This window comes from Podarcis cretensis (assembly GCF_951804945.1).
Source record: "Podarcis cretensis genome assembly, chromosome: 8".
Lineage (NCBI taxonomy): Eukaryota > Metazoa > Chordata > Lepidosauria > Squamata > Lacertidae > Podarcis > Podarcis cretensis.
The window spans coordinates 41,782,337-41,801,530 of record NC_137177.1 but is presented as its reverse complement, the minus strand read 5'-3'; the positions used below and the strand labels follow the sequence as shown (position 1 = coordinate 41,801,530).

General features: G+C 46.2%; 1 protein-coding gene across 1 annotated transcript; it reads right to left on the bottom strand.

Moving 5' to 3' along the window:
- Positions 1-425: 425 nt before the first annotated feature.
- Positions 426-16,629, bottom strand: FBXL8 (F-box and leucine rich repeat protein 8). The gene is made up of 5 exons (XM_079989386.1): positions 14,888-16,629; positions 11,762-11,971; positions 9,786-10,763; positions 4,951-5,151; positions 426-3,180 (listed from the first exon to the last, which is right to left on the bottom strand). Exons 1-5 carry the CDS (start codon positions 15,046-15,048, stop codon positions 2,205-2,207), a joined length of 2,526 nt encoding a protein of 841 aa, XP_079845512.1. The 5' UTR covers positions 15,049-16,629; the 3' UTR covers positions 426-2,204.
- Between the last annotated feature and the right edge of the window lie 2,565 nt (positions 16,630-19,194).

Below are 19,194 nucleotides of genomic sequence, written 5' to 3'. Positions count from 1 at the left end.
ATTTAGCGATCCAGGCAGAGCCGAGAAAACATCCTCCTCCCACAAAAATCACATCAGCAATGCTGCTGGCTCTCTCCCAAGCCCAGCACAATGGGCAGGCATGGCCAACCCTCGGGTTGAACAATGCACAGAATGAAAACGCACCGCTATTTGCATTGCACAATGCTGTGAATAAAGATGCAGCATCATGGAAAGAGAATACACTTGCTTGCACAAACACAGTAGGCCAGGAGGTCAGCAAAAGCCCTGGAAAGGGCCAAGGACGGCTCTTTCGCCTTCCCCATGGCACAACTTGGAGGAAGCGATAGTGGAAGCAGACCTACCTGAAGGCCACCTTAAGTTTTATTTCATTTGTTCTTTCAGCTTCTAGGCTGCTTTTCTTGTAGTTTCCAAGAGGACAAACACAGCAAGGAGAATTCCAACAGTAAGGAAAATGTTTCAAAGTATTTATTACAATAGAGACAATTCACAGTAGCAGAATTGAAGGTGTGCCACCTGGAGACTAGTGTCACTAGGCAGAGTGACTGACAGTTGAGGCGGTGAACATCATCCCTGTATGTGCCTCAGAGTCTACCCTCTGCATCTGATGCCCCTGCTCACAAGCAGCTCTTCCTCCATCCAGCCATCAGGTAAGGGCTTATCCACACTTACCGTTCCTCTGCTCTTTCCAGGCACATTATGTGATTTAAAGCTCCATGTCTGAGCGCCCCCCCCCTTTGTTACTCCAGAGCTCTCCTTGCAAAAACGCACTCTTTAACGCTCAATCAGAGTAAACATCAATCTGTGTAAAACCCGAATTGAAGTTTACTCCAATTCCGCTCTAAAGAGTGGGTTTTCATGGGGAAAGCTCAGGGCAAAAGGTAAGTGTGGATAAGCCCTAATTGACTGCAGGAACCTTGGACTCAGCTGGTTTCAGAGCCATGATCTGCAAATGCAAGAGCCCTAAGCAGATGTCCCAAACTCCCAGTTACATACGGAAGGCAGAGAGATGGGAAGAACTCAATGACTGTGTTATCCCCACCTATCTTCCATAGTGGGAACTGATGCATGTAATTCCATCCAGAAATTATGTCCAAAGCTTGGGTGTCTGGACACCATTTCTGGATGGAGATACGTGCATCAGTTCCCACTAGAAAGTAATGTGCACCCACGTCTGCTGCCACAGCAGAAATTCAAAAAGTGCTATTTGCCCATACCCCCATCTTTATGGGAGAGCTGCATCTATAGGATTTCAGCCTGTGGTGCTGCCATTCCAGGCAGCCATCCTCTTGACAAGGAAGATAATTGGCACCCTAACCAGGTAGACCTCAAAATTCTCAGAAACTGAAATAGTGACCTGACACTTTGACTATCCTGGATCAGAGACACTCCTGAAGATAAGTCAGATCTCCAGATCAGAGCTGCAGTCTTTGGCTAGCATACTTCTAAACCCTGGGTTGCATGTAGCTCAGTTCTACCTCAAAGTAGACCCATTAAATTACAGGACTCCATTTAGTCACATCCATTAATTTTGATGTGTCTACTCTGGAATAGAACTTAGCTCCATACAAAATGAGTTCTGCTAAAACCCTATGGTAGGGGAGTTTGGAATGGTATTGCCACCAGAGTCCAGAAAGTGACTGACATACAGTGAATGAAGAACATGTTTCCTTCTTGGCAAGGCTTTAAAAAACAAGGCTTTGTTTAAGCAACAAAGCTTAAAAGTAACTAACACAAACAGACCTTTTACAAACCTCTGTCAGTCAACTGTAGGACAAGAGAGCTCCTGCTCATTTCTGCCCCTTGAACCATCACACCACCTTGGACTTACTATGGTTGAGAATATACACTGCAAAATAAAGTTAGGTTCTTACCAAAATAGAATATCAAGTAAAGTGTTTAAAATTGTTTTATGTGCAGATCTTGGTGAACTGTGATAAATGCTATCTGTGATGTCTGAGTTGCAGGGGGGATACTAAAATCTGCAGTTGTATAAAATTTAAAATATCCCATATCCAGGAGACTAAGAGAGACTTCAGTGTTATTCACACTGATTTCAAGTAGTATGCTTTTATCTTCAACTGTTTTTAATCTGTGTCCATATTGTGGCTCTGGAACAGGAGACTCAGTGGAAACAGCAACAGAGTACTTTTATGCTGTTTATATCAAATAATGTTGCTGCTCTTTCAGGGCACAAGTGTGCATGAACTCTCATTTTGGTCAAATCATGGAACGACTGCTGGTGGAATATCAAAAGAGAACTTCTGTGCTGACAGGGTGTATTTTTTCAAACCTGGGCAGTGTAAAATAAAAGCTTCTACCACTGCTTCGCTAACTGCAGAGTAACAGTGAACCTCTTTCAGATGCACACACTTTCCTGCCAGTTCTATTAGTGAAGCGTTGAGGTCAGCAGAGGGGGCGTTGTAAAGGACCAGCCTCTCCAAAGTCCTGCTGTAGGTGCTGGCAATGAACTTAACCTGATCGGCCATGTGCAGAGGTGTGTCAAAATGCAAAGCGGCCACGGGGATGGTTGGCTTCAGTACCACAAGCATCTTCCTTATAGGGACTGTTGGAGCAAACTCCAGCCTCACGCGGAACTGTGGGTGCTTCTCACTCACCATAGCCCAAAGCTCTTTGGGAATGTTGACGTCCAGGCCTTCATAGAAAAGGTCCAGAAACCGGAACGGCCCTCTGTTCGGTTTCAGCAGTTCCCAAAACATCTTCTCAGATAAGCTGGCATAGCAGACCCCCAAGGCAGATAACTTAGGGCAGGTCCTCAGAACATCAGAGATGGTGTCTGGCTTGAGAATCATTGGACCAGGTGCTTGGTTGTTGATGAAGAAGGTGTGCAGGTTTGGGCTGCTGGATGCAATCATCTGAACAGTCCCATTGTCCAGAGTGAAAGGCATTTGCCGGAAGTCAATATACTGGAGATCAATCCCATTCCTGCTCTGGCAGATACTCCGGATGCTATGCAGGACATCTTGGCCGGAATAGAAATAGGGGCTTATTCCCAGGCATACAATACAGAGCCCCTGCAACCTGCAGCTCCGACAAGCCAACGTGTCCAAGATGCCTGTGGCTTGTCTCCGGTTCAGGTCCAGGGACTGCTCAACCACCAACTGCAGGTGTCTGATGAGGCCTAGGAACGGCTGTAGCCACTGCAACAGGCACTCGTCGTCCTCATCCTCTGTGTCAAAACTGAAATAAGAGGTTGGAGAGAAGCCATGAACTCCTGCAGTGCTGAATTTGAGTTGCAGCAGATGAACACTTCTAATATTCCTCTCTGGAAAACTGACTAATTTGCATTTCTTCTAGATCTAGGAGCAAGTTAGACAACTCTACAGCTGTAGCATCACCCCCCCCCCCACCCAGCAACCTTTTATTTAACTATGTTTAATAGCCTTTCTTCCAAGGAGCTTGAGGCAATATCCATGTTGTTTCTTCCCTGCCCCCTTCATTTTACCCTCAGAACAACCCTGTGAGGTGGGTTCAGCTGAGATATATTGTGACTGTCCCAAGGTCAGCCTGTAAGCATAATAGTTTGACCAACTATTAAGTCTGAGCTTTAACCATTTTCAGGTATACTTTGTGCCCCCCCCTTTTAGAGGGAGAAATGTACACTTAAAGCTAATTTGGATTTTTCTAGGTATAAACAGTGTGGCTTGGAGCATGTTTCAGCTTTCCAGGTTAGAATGAGTCAGGGAGGACCAACTATCCTTGTATTATAATCAGACACCTCTAGCAAATAGAGTTTGCACATTCTGTGAGCAAAAATAAATGCTTGTTTGTGGACACTACTGCAAATGTGCACTCAAAACCATGCAGGAAATGGAACCCACCAGTTACAATATCCTCTCTGCGCAGCTTGATTTAATCCTGCACTAGAACACTGTCCTCTATTATGACACACACCGTGTTTTTACTGCGAGGTGCAAAAAAACATTCATAAACAATTTTTGTACTTTTCAGTTAATTGGGGACCTTTGCCAAATTCCTAGGATCTGGCTTTCCAGGAAGTACTCTCACCATTTCAATACACCTGTGAAGGTGTCCCAATGTCTTTCATTACACCTATAGCAAGTGTCAGGGACTGGCAGGCCACTGCCGAGTGCTCCCTGGGAGCAGGTAGGCTGGAGTCTGGCACAGGAGAGGGGGCCACTGGTATATGGGAACATGCATCAGCCAGGAGGCAAGAATCAGAGGCAGGGGAAGCTTAGAAGCTGGAGGGTGGAGCACAGGATGGGTCAGAAGTACAGGGGGGGGGAAGAGGCAGGTCAGGCAAATGCAAGGGCCAGGTGCTTCCCACTCTCTCGTGCACCACTGTACCCCAGAACTAGGAGGGAATTGAAAAGTGATGAGCAGAGGAAGTTTCCACACAGGTGCAGTCTCCATACATGCAGCCTGTCAGAGGAAGGCACATAAACTGGTACAGGGGGAGTGCCCCCCACCCAGTTGCTGCAAGTGCTCCACAGAGCACTAAGCTGCCCAGGTGCTAAATTGGAGTGCGTAGATATCCAGAGCTGTAGAAGCGCCTGTATTATTTTTGACAATACTTAACTACAGTATCTGATGTGTGCATTCCTTGGCTGGGAAGTGCCCTTGACAACAAGAAGGGGAGATTGGGGGCGGGGTTTGCGTGCGTATGACTACTGAGAGTCTCATTCACCTTTAAGTCCATACTGACCGAACTTGTGGAGGAGAGAACAAGCATGTGCCTTCCAGCAGAGAATGAGAAGGCGGCTTTGAGCCAGGGAACCTGTGGCGTTCCAGATGTTGTCTGGCTACAACTCTCAGCATCCTTAATGGCTTACCATGCTAACTGGTGCCTGATGAAAACTACATCATCATCATCAACAACAGTAACACACACACACACACACACACACACGGTTGTTAGCAGGAAAGGTCAACAACGTACATGTTCCTTTTTGACTCTACAAGCAACCAGCTGCAAATGCTGCCTCTTACCCGATTTCTGTAAAATCCCAAACAGAACTGGAATGCACTTCTGCGGCCCAGCGCTCACACACATGCACAACGTTGTATCTGTCTCTGGCAGGCAAGAAGGAAAATATGTGGGCCAGAATTTCTCCTGGGATACAGTTCCAAAGGACTTTCGCCAGCTTAGGCATCCTCTGGAACAGCTGACTGAAGACTCTAGAGTGCCGCCTTCCTCACTGAAAGACAATTTCCCAAAGATGAAGGGCATCAGTTCAGTACTGTCAACACTGACTGGCAGCAGCTCCACACGTTTCCCAGGATGTGACTACTGCAAGCCCTACCTGAAAGGTCAAGGATGGAACAGCGTCAAAATTCGTCCAAATACATCTTCCAAATTTAAAACCTGAGGCATTGTATTTCTAAGTCAGATTGCATGCACGCTTTCTGAAGCGGTGGGGTGAAACTAAAATGACAAGTTGTAAAGCATGGATCAGATGGGAGAGGAAGGAGTTATTACATCTATAGTCCACCTTTACCCCCAAGGAATTCAAGGTGGCACAAAAGGTTCTAGTCCTCTCCATCTTCATCTACAGCATGGGTAGGCAAACTAAGGCCCGGGGGCCAGATCCGGCCCAATCACCTTCTAAATCCGGCCCACGGACAGTCTGGGAATCAGCGTGTTTTTACATGAGTAGAATGTGTCCTTTTATTTAAAATGCATCTTTGGGTTATTTGTGGGGCCTGCCTGGTGTTTTTACATGAGTAGAATGTGTGCTTTTACAGTGGTACCTCGGGTTAAGAACTTAATTCATTCTGGAGGTCTGTTCTTAACCTGAAACTGTTCTTAACCTGAGGTACCACTTTAGCTAATGGGGCCTCCCGCTGCTGCCGTGCCCGCAGCATGCGATTTCTGTTCTCATCCTGAAGCAAAGTTCTTAACCCGAGGTACTGTTTCTGGGTTAGCGGAGTCTGTAACCTGAAGCGTCTGTAACCAGAGGTACCACTGTATTTAAAATGCATCTCTGGATTATTTGTGGGGCATAGGAATTTGTTCATTTTTTCCCCAAAATATAGTCCAGCCCCCCACAAGGTCTGAGGGACAGTGGACCGGCCCCCTGCTGAAAAAGTCTGCTGACCCCTGATCTATAGCTCTATGAGGTAGGCTGGGCTGAAAGCCAGTGACTAAGCCAAGGTCACCCAAGGCTGAAGCAGAATGACTTAAAACTCCAGAGAAGCAGTCCAGTGACTCCAACCACACAGAGAAACTTCAATTGCATTTTATGTAAACCACTTGAGAGAGCTTGCCCATTAAATAAATAGCAATAAAGGGAATAATTGCTGAAGCGATGTCACACACACACCCAAGGGTGCCAACTTGAATAAAATATTGGCGGGTGGGGATGGAGAGCCAGGTAAGTCCCACCCCACAAAAATTGATCACATGACACGGCACACATGCACTATTTGAATGGCAACACCCACCAACTTTTTTGGGGGGGGGCGGCCCCCTCAAATATTTTCGGGGGAGAGCCCAAAGTACCTCAGCCCTTAGAAGGCACACAGCCATCTAAAGGAGCTTCCGAGTTTCCTTCCGTCCAGGTTCACAGAAATTACACAATATGAAATTATCGTTTGGTTTATAATTCTGCAGGGCTGCCCATTTCATGCCACTCAGCGTGTTAGGGAAACCTGACAGGAGCAAGCACTGAATCCGTCTTAGACAGAAGCGAGTCGGAAACGTCCAGAAAACAAACGGCACACTTTCCCTGAAAAAACCCTTCACCTTAATTTCGGAAGCACAGCAGGGAAGCCCGGCCAACAGCGTCGCTTGCAGCAACCTGAAGAGCGAGCGACTGCAACGACGCCCACCCCGCGCCCAGCAGCAGCCCAGAACGCAGTGAGCACGGCGCGCCGCGCGCGCTTTTTTTCAGCCGGAGCTCCGCGTGCCTTTCCCGCCACACCTGCGCGCAATTAACACCTGACCGCGAGGCGGCAGCCTGAAGTACGCGTGCGCGGGGCGGGGGGGGGGGATGGAGGGTGAAAGAAGCGCCTCACCTGAAGAGTTAACTCTGTCGCTTCCGGGCAACAGGAATTGACCACGAGGGGTCGCTACGCCGAGAGGACGGTAGAAAAGAAACAAAGCAAACTTTGGTCAGATGCTGTAATTTGTTTTGTGCCCACCTCAGAAAAGGGTGGTGAGGGCGGCTCCGGCTGTACTTGAAGGCAGGGCCGGATTTAGGTTTGATGAAGCCCTAAACTACTGAAGGTAATGGGGCCCTTTATATGTCCAGCTGTCCTTTCCCAACAACAAATTGTCACTAGTTCTTAACCCGAGGTACAACCGTACATAAATGTAGCACTGCTTGGAGGCTTCGCAATCATTGTTGAGGGGTGGGACATTTAGGGGTGCAACCACAAAAGTGAAACACATTTTTAGCATTCAGAAGAAAATAGATGCAGAGCCAATTTTTATTAGTCCAGTAGATACTTACTTGAGAGTAAACCCCATGGAACTCAGTGGAGCTTACTTCTGCGTAGAAACAAATTGACAGCCAGTGCAGCTGTTTTGGAGCAAGGGATTATACACGTCCCAAGGCAAACCCAGCCAATAATCTGGCCGCTGCATTTTGGGCCATTTTGAGTTGTCTCCAAGGGCAGCCATGTGCAGAGCACATTGCAACGATCCGCTCTGTCTCTTCTCGGAAACAAGTCCTGTTGTGTTCTTCCCCAACCCCGTCTTTTTCTCTGTACAACAGGAACTTGCACTTTGCAGGAGTTCTTATTTTGTATTTAAAGAAAACTCTGGATGTTTGGATAATGGATATTATCTATGATAGTTTAAATACATTGCTCCTGGCCAGGGCAGTTCTATCTCTGCCTACCAGGGGAATAAATAAGCCAGGTGTGGCTTACATAGAAGTAGCTCGTCATGATAATATTTGCTGTTTTATTCAAAGGACTGATGGCACCTCGCATATGTGATGATTAATTATATTGAGCACAAGCCCAGCTCCCCGCTTGCATCAGGTGGGGATGATGTTCCCGAGACTTCTTGCCTCAGTTAGGGGGAAGGAAGCCTTACACATCATGGGGGCAACAGGAGAATGTGAGCTTGGCTTTGAAGGATTCCTTAATCCTCGTTTGTTAGGCTGCAGCGCCCCCTTGTGCCTTTACACCATTCTTGTATGCCTCCAATGTGTTCCCCGCCCCCCCCCCCTTTTCGTTTAAATTTAGAAGCTTTTTAGTTTAGTTTAGACTACTTGGGCACTTGTGCCCCTCCCCCCCAGGATGCTAGACTCCACTCCAACTCCCATCATCCCCGGCCATGAGTCATGCTTACAAAGGCTAATGGGAACTGAGTCCAGCTTACAAACCAAGAAAAAGCTCCTCTTGCACCATTATTACATGTCTTTAGGCACCAGGCAATAACATTCCTCTTTATCCAGGCATCTGGCCATTAAATAATCTATGGCCTGTTAAAGGGATGGGGCTGTTGTCACGATTGTTTTATCATTATGCTGCCTATCATTGTGTTTTGTATTGTGTTCATAGCTGTCAAGTTACAGATTTGAAAATAACTGACCAGCAGCCTTGAAAATAAGGGATCAGCAGCCAAAATAAGGGATTTTCCAAGCACAGGTATGTTCAACTTCTGAGCCCCTCCGAGCCAAAGGCAGAAAGCCCAGCCAGCAGCCAAAAGAAGCCTCAAGCGGTTGTTCCCACAGTACAGCAACCTGGCAAAGGGGATGTAGCAAGGGAAACCACCATCACCTCTCTGCTGGGAAGCGCTGAGCAAAGGCGAGTCCCCAGGCAACGCGGCCAATTTGATCGGCACAAGGCATGCAAGCTCCACCCCCCAGTCGTTCTTAGACTCCTTATTGGGTGAGCAACACAGCCAAGCAACACAGTTGGAGCCTCCCTCCTCCCTGGCTGGCAGGGAGGGAGGGAGAGGAGCTGCTTCCTTTGAAACCCGGGAAATTTAAGGGACATCATCAATAAGGGACAACAGCAGGACATAGCGCTGGGATAAGGGACTTTCCCGCCAAATAAGGGACGGTTGACAGCTATGATTGTGTTTTTATGATGATGGTCCATAAAATGTGTTCTTAATGTTGTACACTGCCCAGGGATCTTTTGATAAAGGACAGCATATACCGGTAAATTGAATAAAAATAATAATTTCTGATCTTCCCTGACACCACCCCGATGAAGAGGATTTGAACTTGAGAGAGGGGGTCCAAGCTGCACGATAGTCATATTTCTGACAAAAAAATCCCCATATGAATATTATTAAGCAGAACTATAAAAACACTGTATTTCGTATACAAATATTTATTGTGAATTATGATCATATCACAGATTTAAAGTGCTATGATTTTGCAAGAATCTGAAAAATATATGCCACTCTGTAAACATTGTTCACCTGTTTCTAGGGCAAAGACTGTGATTTGTTCACACTAATAGGTAATGGGACTTAGGATGCAGTCCTAACCGTACTTACCTGGGAGTAAGCCCCACTGAATACAGTAGCACTTGCAGCACAATCTTAGCCATATCAGCTGAGAAGTAAGTGTGTAATTCTATTTGGATTCTGTGTTTACCCACCTTACTCCTGAGCAGTTGCCTACTCCAGCAGTAAATTTAGCAACAAAGTGAGAGGAAATGGAATTGCACCAGAATCCTAACCATGCCAACTCTGGAGTAAGTAAGTGGGGTTTACTCAGAGGTTAGCAGAGCTAGGATTGCAGCCTCAGTGGTGCAGACAGTACTGAAATGTACACCCCAGACACTACCAAAGGCCTAAACTGCTACTGTCCGAGAGGATAGGTGTGAATGTGCCTTTACTGCAGATGGAAAATCACTGGATTATTGTTGGTTTCCAAGTGCTGCGTCCCGTGGTGACCTTTAGAGTGTACCTTCTCAAACCCTTGCAGTGTAAAAGAAAGGCCTGTACCACGGCTGGGCTAACCACACAGTAACAGTGGACCTCTTTCAGATGCACACACTTTTTGGCTAGATCTGTTAGCGAGGAGTTGAGGTCATCAGATGGCGTAGTGCGGATGACCAGCCTTTCCAGAGTCTTGCTGTAGTTGCTGGTGGCAAACCGAATCTGGTTCACCATGTACGTGTAAGTGTTCAGCTGCAAACTGGTTACGGGAATATTGGGCTTTAGAATCCGAGGGATCTTCCACGCAGGGACTGTGTGGTCGAACTCCATCTCCACCTGCAGCTGTGGATATCTCTCACAAACCATAGCCCAAAGCTCTTCTGGGATGACGGGGATGTACTTGTCCAGGCGCTCGCAGAAAATATCCAGGCACTTGAAGTGCCCTCGATTTGACTTTACCAGTTCCTGAAAAACATCCTCAGACAGGCTGGCATAGTAGACCCCCAGGGTAGATAATTTAGGACAAACCCTCAGAACCTCACAGATCGTCTCTGGCTTGACGTTGCAAACCAGGGTGCGGTTGTTGATGAACAGGGTATGCAGATTTGGACTGCTGGATGCAATCAGCTGAATGAGCCCGTCGTCCAGAGTGAAAGGCATTTGCCGGAAATCAATAAGCTGAAGGTTGGTCTTATTCTGGCTCTGGCAGATTCTCCGGATGCTCTGAATGATGTCTTGCCCGGAATAGAAAAGGGGGTTTTCTCCTTTGCACACAATGCACAGAGCCTGCAACTTGTGGTTCTGCTTGGCCAGCATGTCCAAAATCTGAGTGACGTTCCTCTGGGTTTTCTCCTGAGACTGATCAAAGGCTATCTTCAGGTGTTTGATGTGGCTCAGAAACTGGTGCAAGCTCTGCAAAGTGCCTTCGGCATCTTCATCCTCTGTGCTGCAACTGGACAAAAAATGATGGGTTTTTTTAAAAAAAAAATTCAGTTTAATATTTGCATCCTGCTTTTCCAACAACAAATGTTGAGCTCAAAGCAGCTCTCAAGAAAAACAATCGCTTTAAAAACTAATGAACATGACAATCACTAGAGTAATATCAAAAGCACAGTAGCATATAAAGCAAAAATAAAAAAAATCCCAAATTCATCACAGCATTAATACAATTCAATAGAAACTCATAGTGATCCAAAGTATCAGGAATGCGCTCATTGATATAGGCTCTCTGATATGGGTTTTCAGACTCCTCAAACTTCCCTGAGGAAGATACAGATGAGAAGGAAATCTCCAGTCAGTGGGGCGGCTGGAGGTGGGGTGGAAGAACCTCAGGACTCCCCCCTAGGCCCTCCAAACCTGAGGCTGTGGCTGTCCCAACTTCCTCATGGACAAGGCCCCCATCCTTTCCACATTGCAGAAGTCAGCAGCTATGAAATTGGCCAAGGAACCTTTAAGCCAGCACAACCAGCTCCTCAAGGAGGGCAAGGGGTGGCTGCAGTAGAAGCCTTGTCAGCCTACAGAAAGCCTCAGGTGGCCCCAGCTCTCTGCTGAGAACTGGCTAGAGAGCCCAAACCTTGCAAGAAGCAAGACTGAATTGATGAGGGAGTTCAGTCTTGCTTGGGTGGCAGGTCCCACCCACGCCATCACCTTGGGCCAATGTCTGCATACGGGTAGGACAACCCACCTGCCAATCATTTGATGTCAAGATACCATCAAACATGGACAAGTGGGTTGTTCTCCACACCCCTCACTTGAAAACTGGCCTCTTGGGGTGAGGTGATAAAGATCTGACACTGTAGACAACTTCTGCTCCACTAGAACCATTAGCAGCACAACAGGATAAGCTTCCAAATGGGAAGAGGCACTTGATAGGCTTCCTCAGGAGGTGGTGGCCTCTCCTTCACAGGAGACCTTCAAACAGAGGCTGCACTTTAAGCTCTCCCTTCTTACCTGACCTCTGTAAAACTCCAGACGGAGCTGGTAGAAACTGCCGCAGCCCAGGGCCGGCACACATGGAATACTGTGTGCCGATCTTTAAGAGGCAAGTAGTAAAATATATTGGCCAGGATTTCTTCAGGGATGTAGCTCCAAGCGTCGGGGGCCAACACCGGCATTCTCCTAGGGCAGCTGGTTGCAAATTTGGGAATGTAGCTTTCTTTGCTGGAAAACAAACGCACGCAAGATGAACAAACATCAGTCTATGAAATAAGCAGAAATCACGTGAAGGAGTCCAGGAAAACACCACAATAAATGATGCGTTATTCCCGAGGTGAAAAATGCCAATGGTGGTACCCAATGCTAGTCCTACTCAGACCCACTGAAGTTAATGGACATGACTCTGAGCAGGCAAATTAGTATTGTGAAAAGGGGCTACACACAGTTAGGTCATCAGGTAAAACATTTCATGCAATAACTTATGAACTTATCACGTGGACACCCTTCACAAGAACATGTCATTGTACGAATATCAAGAGGGCAAAGTTACTCCATCAGTCGGCAACCTGGTTGTGTGCACTAAGCCTTGGAGGCAGATAGAGAATCAATGACATCATTCAGTAAAAGGTCAGGCAGGAGGAATCATACGAATATCCACAAGAGTTCCCTATTCAGTGTTTGTTGTCAAATCCTAAAGGAAGCCACCTCCCTTATCAACTGCTTGTTGCTTTTGCTGCAGGTTCCATCTGCAGCTATCCTAGATGGAGGTGAAATTAAATTCAGAAGGAGGGGGCCACCAGGGGGCGCATTGGAAGATGGCCGACAATAACATCTCTCCGACCCACACGAGGTAATTAAGAGGCTGCTATAGGACGTATGCAGTCTTCCTGGCCCCCCCAAGGAAATGGGGGGGACTGCCTTGCCAGCGGTGTCCATAATTCACCCCCGGATTTGAAATAAGAGGGTGTGGACACTTGGCACAAGCCCTTGTGTGAAGTCGGCTCTTCCCGGACGCTGTCTCCAATCAGCGCACTGGTTGCTTTAGCTCGAAACTTATAATTGGAAATATATAATTGGAAAGAAGCTAAAGCACATACATCAAGTGAAGATTGGGAGTTAAGACTGCTGATTAATGGATCTCTGGGAGCGGAGCGACGGGCGGGACAAATAAATCAAGTGATGAATCACCATGAAAAGACTGGTATGTTTGGTGCGAAACGGAAAGGAGGGTGGAGGAAAAAACTTTTCTTTTTCTTTGCCTTATGTGAGTATTAATAACCCTCCACCCCAGAAAGAAGAATCGTTTATTAATCACAAGCAGGAATTCAAGAACTGTGTGGAGTGAATTATCAATCAAAGAGAGGATTGGTAAACATCGGAGAACGGAGGAAAGTTTTATGATGCATTTTCAAATGGCGTCTCGCCGAGACAGGCTTGCCTAAGAAGGATGGGGGTGGAGGACCAGGGTCATTGGAATGTGAATGCTTATAGGAATGTGATCTAGACCTTGGCAGAGCCCTCTGAGATATGTCTGGCAAGCCTGGGAAAATCAACGGACAGACCGAGGGAAAGTCTCTTTACGGAGGTGTGGAAATGGCAGCTGTCCTTATGTGATATGATTTTTGGAGAGTGTAAAACCCACACAGAGGATGTTTGTTTTCAACCCGCTTGTGAAGATTATCAGAGATCGCAAAGAAAGGAATATATGATAACAACACGAAGATGAGGAAAGTAACAAAGAGACTATCTGGACAGAACTGGATAGAATTGTCTAATTAAAGCAGCAATATAAGTGATGTTTGGACACCTTTTCGGAGCTTAAAGTATGGGTACCCCCAACAAAAATTTAAAAATTTGGCTGTATAATTTGGAACTAATGTGATTTGGAAATAATGTGATTTGATTGGCCTGTTAATAAAAATTATATTTTTTTAAAAAAGAAATTAAATTCAGAAGGAAAGCTGAACCCATCCAAATTCAAAACATGAATGTTCAACACTGGGTGGCCTGCTCCCTAGCTCAGTGGGAGGGCAGATGCTTTGAATGCAGAAATAAATGCCAATGAGTTAAGTAGTCACATTAGGACTAGAACCTGATCTCATTTGGAATGATACTGTTGCAAATTACCTTGGTTTGGTTTTTTTTTACTTATTTATTTACTAAATTTATATCTGGCCCTTCCTCCCAAAGGGACCCAGGGCAGCAAGTACAACTCCAGGACAGACACAGACTGGGAAAAATAGCCCTGCTTTAAAAGGCTCATTGAAAGAAGCTGGTCTTCAGTAGCTGCTGAAAAGACAGCAAAGATGTCGCCTAATATTTAATGGGATGGCATTCCAAGGGCAGGTGCTACAACACTAAAGGCTCACTTCCTACATAGTACTGTGTGGAACAGATCTCCTGATAAGATAGTATCTTCAGGAAGCCCTTACTTGCAGAGTGCAGGGATTAAAGGAGGTGAAACAACCTTTTAGCTCGGGACCCAAATATATTTTGGCCTAAATCTCTCAGTATGAACCTCCCAGGACCCTTCAACCTTCACCTGAAGGCCTTTTCTAGGTGTCCCTTCTGAGAGAGGCTCGGATGAAGTTGCCTTATACTGAGTCAGACCTTTGGTCCATCCATCTCAGTATTGTCTGCCTTGAGTCTCAGGCTGCCTATCTCCAAGCCATACCTGGAGATGATATCTAGGAGTTCTTGCATGCAAAATAAGTTCCTCTGTTCCTGGCACTGGGTGGCTGCATTTGGCAGAATGGAAAATAGTTTGGATTTGATATCCCGCTTTATCACTACCAGAAGGAGTCTCAAAACGACTAACATTCTCCTTTCCCTTCCTCCTCCACAACAAACACTCTGTGAGGTGAGTGGGGCTGAGAGACTTCAGAGAAGTGTGACTGGCCCAAGGTCACCCAGCAGCTGCATGTGGAGGAGCGGAGACGGGAAAGGTTCCCCAGATTACGAGTCTATCGCTCTTAACCACTACACCACACTGGCTCTCATGCAGAACTACGGCTCTCGAAAAAGTAAGACTGAGTAGAAATGCTCACGTTATTTTTAGCCACCTCAAGGATGGAGAGGGAAGCACCATTCCTCTGCTAAGCAGTTGTATACCCAGGAAAGAGTATTTTGCATCATACGTACCAGGAGCCCCTAGATGTGCTTTCTTCTTCTGCCTGCTCAAGCCACCATGTGCTCTCTCCTTTCCTCCCAGGCACAAAGAGATCAGTCACACTCTCAAAGGTCACAATGAAGGCGTCTGCAACAGGAAGTCCCCATAAACTCTGTTTGCTTTCTGAAACCATGAAGTCACTTCCTTGTATTCAGTACAAGGTTGTTGTTTTTTAAAGCAAGGGGAGGGAGGCTTACACAAAAGGAAGTTGTGCCTGATTTTAAACACTCCTTGCCCCACCGTTTTTGCCACTCATATAAAAAGGAGGCCTCATTCATGTGCTGTGTCAAAAGTTGGAAGGGGGGAAGGATCTAGCAAGTCAATGTGCGCAGGGGAGGGGAGGGGGCACTTTTTTTTTTTTTTTTTTTTTTTTTTACAAACACCAGTGAAGTAGCATCAGAATCAGATGGCCCTATTGAGCTGTAAGGAAACTCCATAAACCAGGGCATTGAAGGAAGGTTTTGAGTGGGTCATTGCAGGGTTCTGCCTTGCCCTGGTACTTCTCACCATTTTAAAAATCCATGTCTGAGGTTCTCAGCTGAAAAAGGTTCTTTTCCCTGACTTCTATAAAGGGTTGGGGTGAATCTTGATCACCTTTGCAAACAACACAAAGCTGGGAAAGATAGGTCTATGATAGGAATTTTGAGGTCTTAGATATATGGTAATGTTCATAACCGCACATACATAGATCAGCACAGGAAGACCGACCTGGAACCATTTTGATTCCCAAACTGTCCCAAACTGACCAAATGTTTTCTCGAATCGAACTGTCCCAAACTGACCAAATGTTTTCTCTGCAAGGTCAAAGGAAAATGGAAAAGCCTCCCCATTGTCTTTTCCTTCACAAACCCTATCTTAAGGGTATGTCTGTGTTTGAATAGGGTGTGAGCCTGTGACATGGCCCAGGAACTAAGTATTTATCATTACAAAAGATTGGCCAGGCTCCCAAGGCAATCCAATCAAGTAACCTGCTAGACAGGAGATAAACAACATTCAAATTTCTGTTTAAACCACCTTTTCTGTGATGTATGTATGATGTTTCTGGGGGTGGTCTTGATCTACAGGGTGGCAATTTCAAAAGTCTTTATAAGGCTTTGCACACCATTTTTCTGGGTTCCTCCTCCTCTCCTGTGGGTGAGGGGAGCACCCTGTTGCAACAGATCAATAAAGATCAAGCTTACTAGCTGCTTTGCTTCTCAATATTCTCTGGTTGGCCTCTGTTATTCTTTCCTACCAATAGGGAACCTATGTAAGGACTCTATATGGGCTCTTGGATACCCCATAAGGAAAAAGGGCAATTTTTGTTTACCACAGGTTGAGCCCCTCAGAAGACAGGAACTATTAGTGACCCCTTGTTAGGTTCAGTAAGTCAACTGGCTCCAAATCCAGCTAATAGTAGCATCCTCTAGGCCACAATTTACCAGCTTCTCTGCAAGAACATCATGAGGGACTTTGTGTAAGGCCTTACTGAAATCAAGATATGCCACGCCCACCACATTCCCCTGATCCACCCAGCTTGTAACTCTTATCAAAAAAAGAAATGTGATTCATCTAGCATGGCTTGTTTTTGAGAAACCCATGCTAGCTCTTAGTAATCGTAGCATCCTTTTGCTCACTAATTAAAAAGACAAGATGACTTTGCATATGAAAAGATCAGCATACGGCACAACAAGTGAAACAAAATGTGTCCAAAACAAACATGGAGAAATCTAAATTTCCCACTGCACATTTACACTTGCATCCCTCCCCCAACACCCGCCCCCCTGCCCCAGATAGTTAATTTTACTACTGCACTGTTGAGAAAGGAGTGACTTTCTCCCACCCCAAGTCAAGGTAACCGTTAGCGATTTCTGCTGCCTCTGCCCAAGAATTCCTTGTCAGTGACTCAGCAAGGGAGAGGTAGAATTCTGAAATAAAATAACATAAAAGCAAACCCCAGGGTGGGGAGGGGAGAATAAACAGTTTATATGTTGCTCTTTCCATGAGAACCTGGAAGTTCCCAGTGGCTCTTGAAGGGGAATTCTTTCTTTAAAAGAAAGAGCATTGCTGCCTTTCTGTTCAATCGTTGTTATTTATTTACTTATTGCATTTAAATGCCACCTTTTCTCCACAGAGCTCCAGGCAGTGCACATAGGTCTCCCCTCTCTCCGTTTTATCCTAACAACCCTGTGAAGTAGGTTAGGCTGGGAGGCAGTGACTGGCGCCCAAGGGCACCCAATGAGCGTCATGGCTGAGCAGGGATTTGATGTGCTCAGTGCTTCCCAGGTGCCACAAACAGAGCTTGCAGGGCACTTTGCGCAGCGCTTTCCAAGCACCTGACAACCCGCTGGTTGCCAGGTGCTCTTGGGAAGTGTTGTGCAGGAGGTTTTGATGGCACTTACAGTAGGTGGTGCCTGGAAAGTCCCTTTGGGCCAAGCCCTGCCTTAGCTGGCCCACACCTGAAATATACGACAACAGGAGTAGGCAAGTGGGCATGGCTTACCTCAAATGGCCTCATAGGCCAAACGGGGAGGCTTGGCAGACCAAATTTTACCTGCAGACGGAAGGTTCCCCAACCCTGCCCTAACCAATACTCCTTAACCTTCCCAATATGGAGATATGAGAATGTTTTACTATCCTGTTAATTGTGCTGTTTTAAATGTGCTGACCTTTAAAGCCCTAAATGGCCTCGGCCCAGTATACTTGAAGGAGCGCCTCCACCCCCATCGTTCAGCCCAGACACTGAGGTCCAGCTCCGAGGGTCTTCTGGCGGTTCCCTCACTGCGAGGTAACCAGGCAGAGGGCCTTCTTGGTGGTGGCGCCCATCCTGTGGAATGCTCTCCCATCAGATGTCAAGGAAATAAACAACCACCTGACTTTTAGAAGACATCTGAAGGCAGCCTTGTTTAGGGAACTGTTTAATGTTCGATGTTTTCTTGTGTTTTTAATATCCTGTTGGATAAAAATAGAGGTTCAATTGGTATCATGGAGTTGCAGAAGCAAGGATGCAGAGAGGCAGTGCAGCTCCTAAAGGAACATCACTTGTAAGGGCAACCCACCCAGCATTAAGAAATAAAAAAATCCAACCCTCTTTCTCTTAAACTTTTCTGCAGGGCCGACTTTTTCTTAGGAGTGCAGTCATTACAGCCCTGCCAGTAATGCTTTAAACCGAGGCTGTGAGAGCTATCCTTGACCTCTGATGCACTGGCAGCGCGATTCCTGAGACACTTGCTGCCCAAGGCTGTCCACAGAATGACAGATGGCATGAAAGACTTATGAAAACCACATGTTAACATCATTTACAAGGCAGACCTCCCCTTATTGGAGACAGCAGGTGGTTGTTTTTTTCCAGGAAAACGCCAAAATCTCATTCCAAAAGTATACTAAGCAGCTGGCCTCTCAAACAAGGTAGAGGGTTGTTTGTTTGTTTTGTTTGTTTGTTTTGCTGTGATTGACTGCTCTTTATTAAAATATTTATATACTTCTATTCATTTTTAAAAAAAAACACACACCCATAAAATACAGTAAGAAAGACATACAAAAATGTCGAAATCAGCCAACAGCTATGGAAATATGTGATCTTAATTGCTTGCGTTAAGCCCAATGGAAAAGAAGAATGTTCAGGAGGCACTTAGAAGCTAAAACAGAAGGCACCTGCTGAATCTCTATTGGCAGATTATTTCACAATAGTGGGCTGATTTATACATCTTTCATAAAATATCAGGGCAATGGACAGCAACATAACCCCCCCCCCCCGAAAAATCATTAATATGACTGCCTTCCTCAAGAATTTTTAAAAACAACTCCGCATAGGACTGCTGGCCAAAAAAAAAAAAAAAAAAAAGGTCTTCAAAGAGACTCCTGAAAGTCAGAAGCCAGGTGGCCTGTTGCATCTCTGCTAGAATAATGTTCCAAAGCATGGAACCGGCAACAGCCTCCACAGCACAGGGGATACCTAACAGCGCTCCTCAAAACGAGCTCCTGATGATCATTAGTCATCACAGCCTGCCAGCAAGTTCCAACCTGCCCGCGAGAGCGCAGCAGGGCAGGCTCCTTTTCCCTCTGCCTTGGAGCAGCTTTCCGCTAGCAGATCTTCCCAAGAGCGCTGAGAGATCTCCTCTCCTCCTCCTAGCAGGGGTGGAATTAATCTATGCGAGAATATGCACTCTGCTGATGCTCTGGGACACGGCGCTTTTGCTTTCTAAAAACAAGGCGATCAAACAGCACCTTGGTCAGTGCTGTGAGCCGCAGCCAAGAACGAACTGAATTCCCACCCCGTTCCTTACCTGAGTTCAGACGA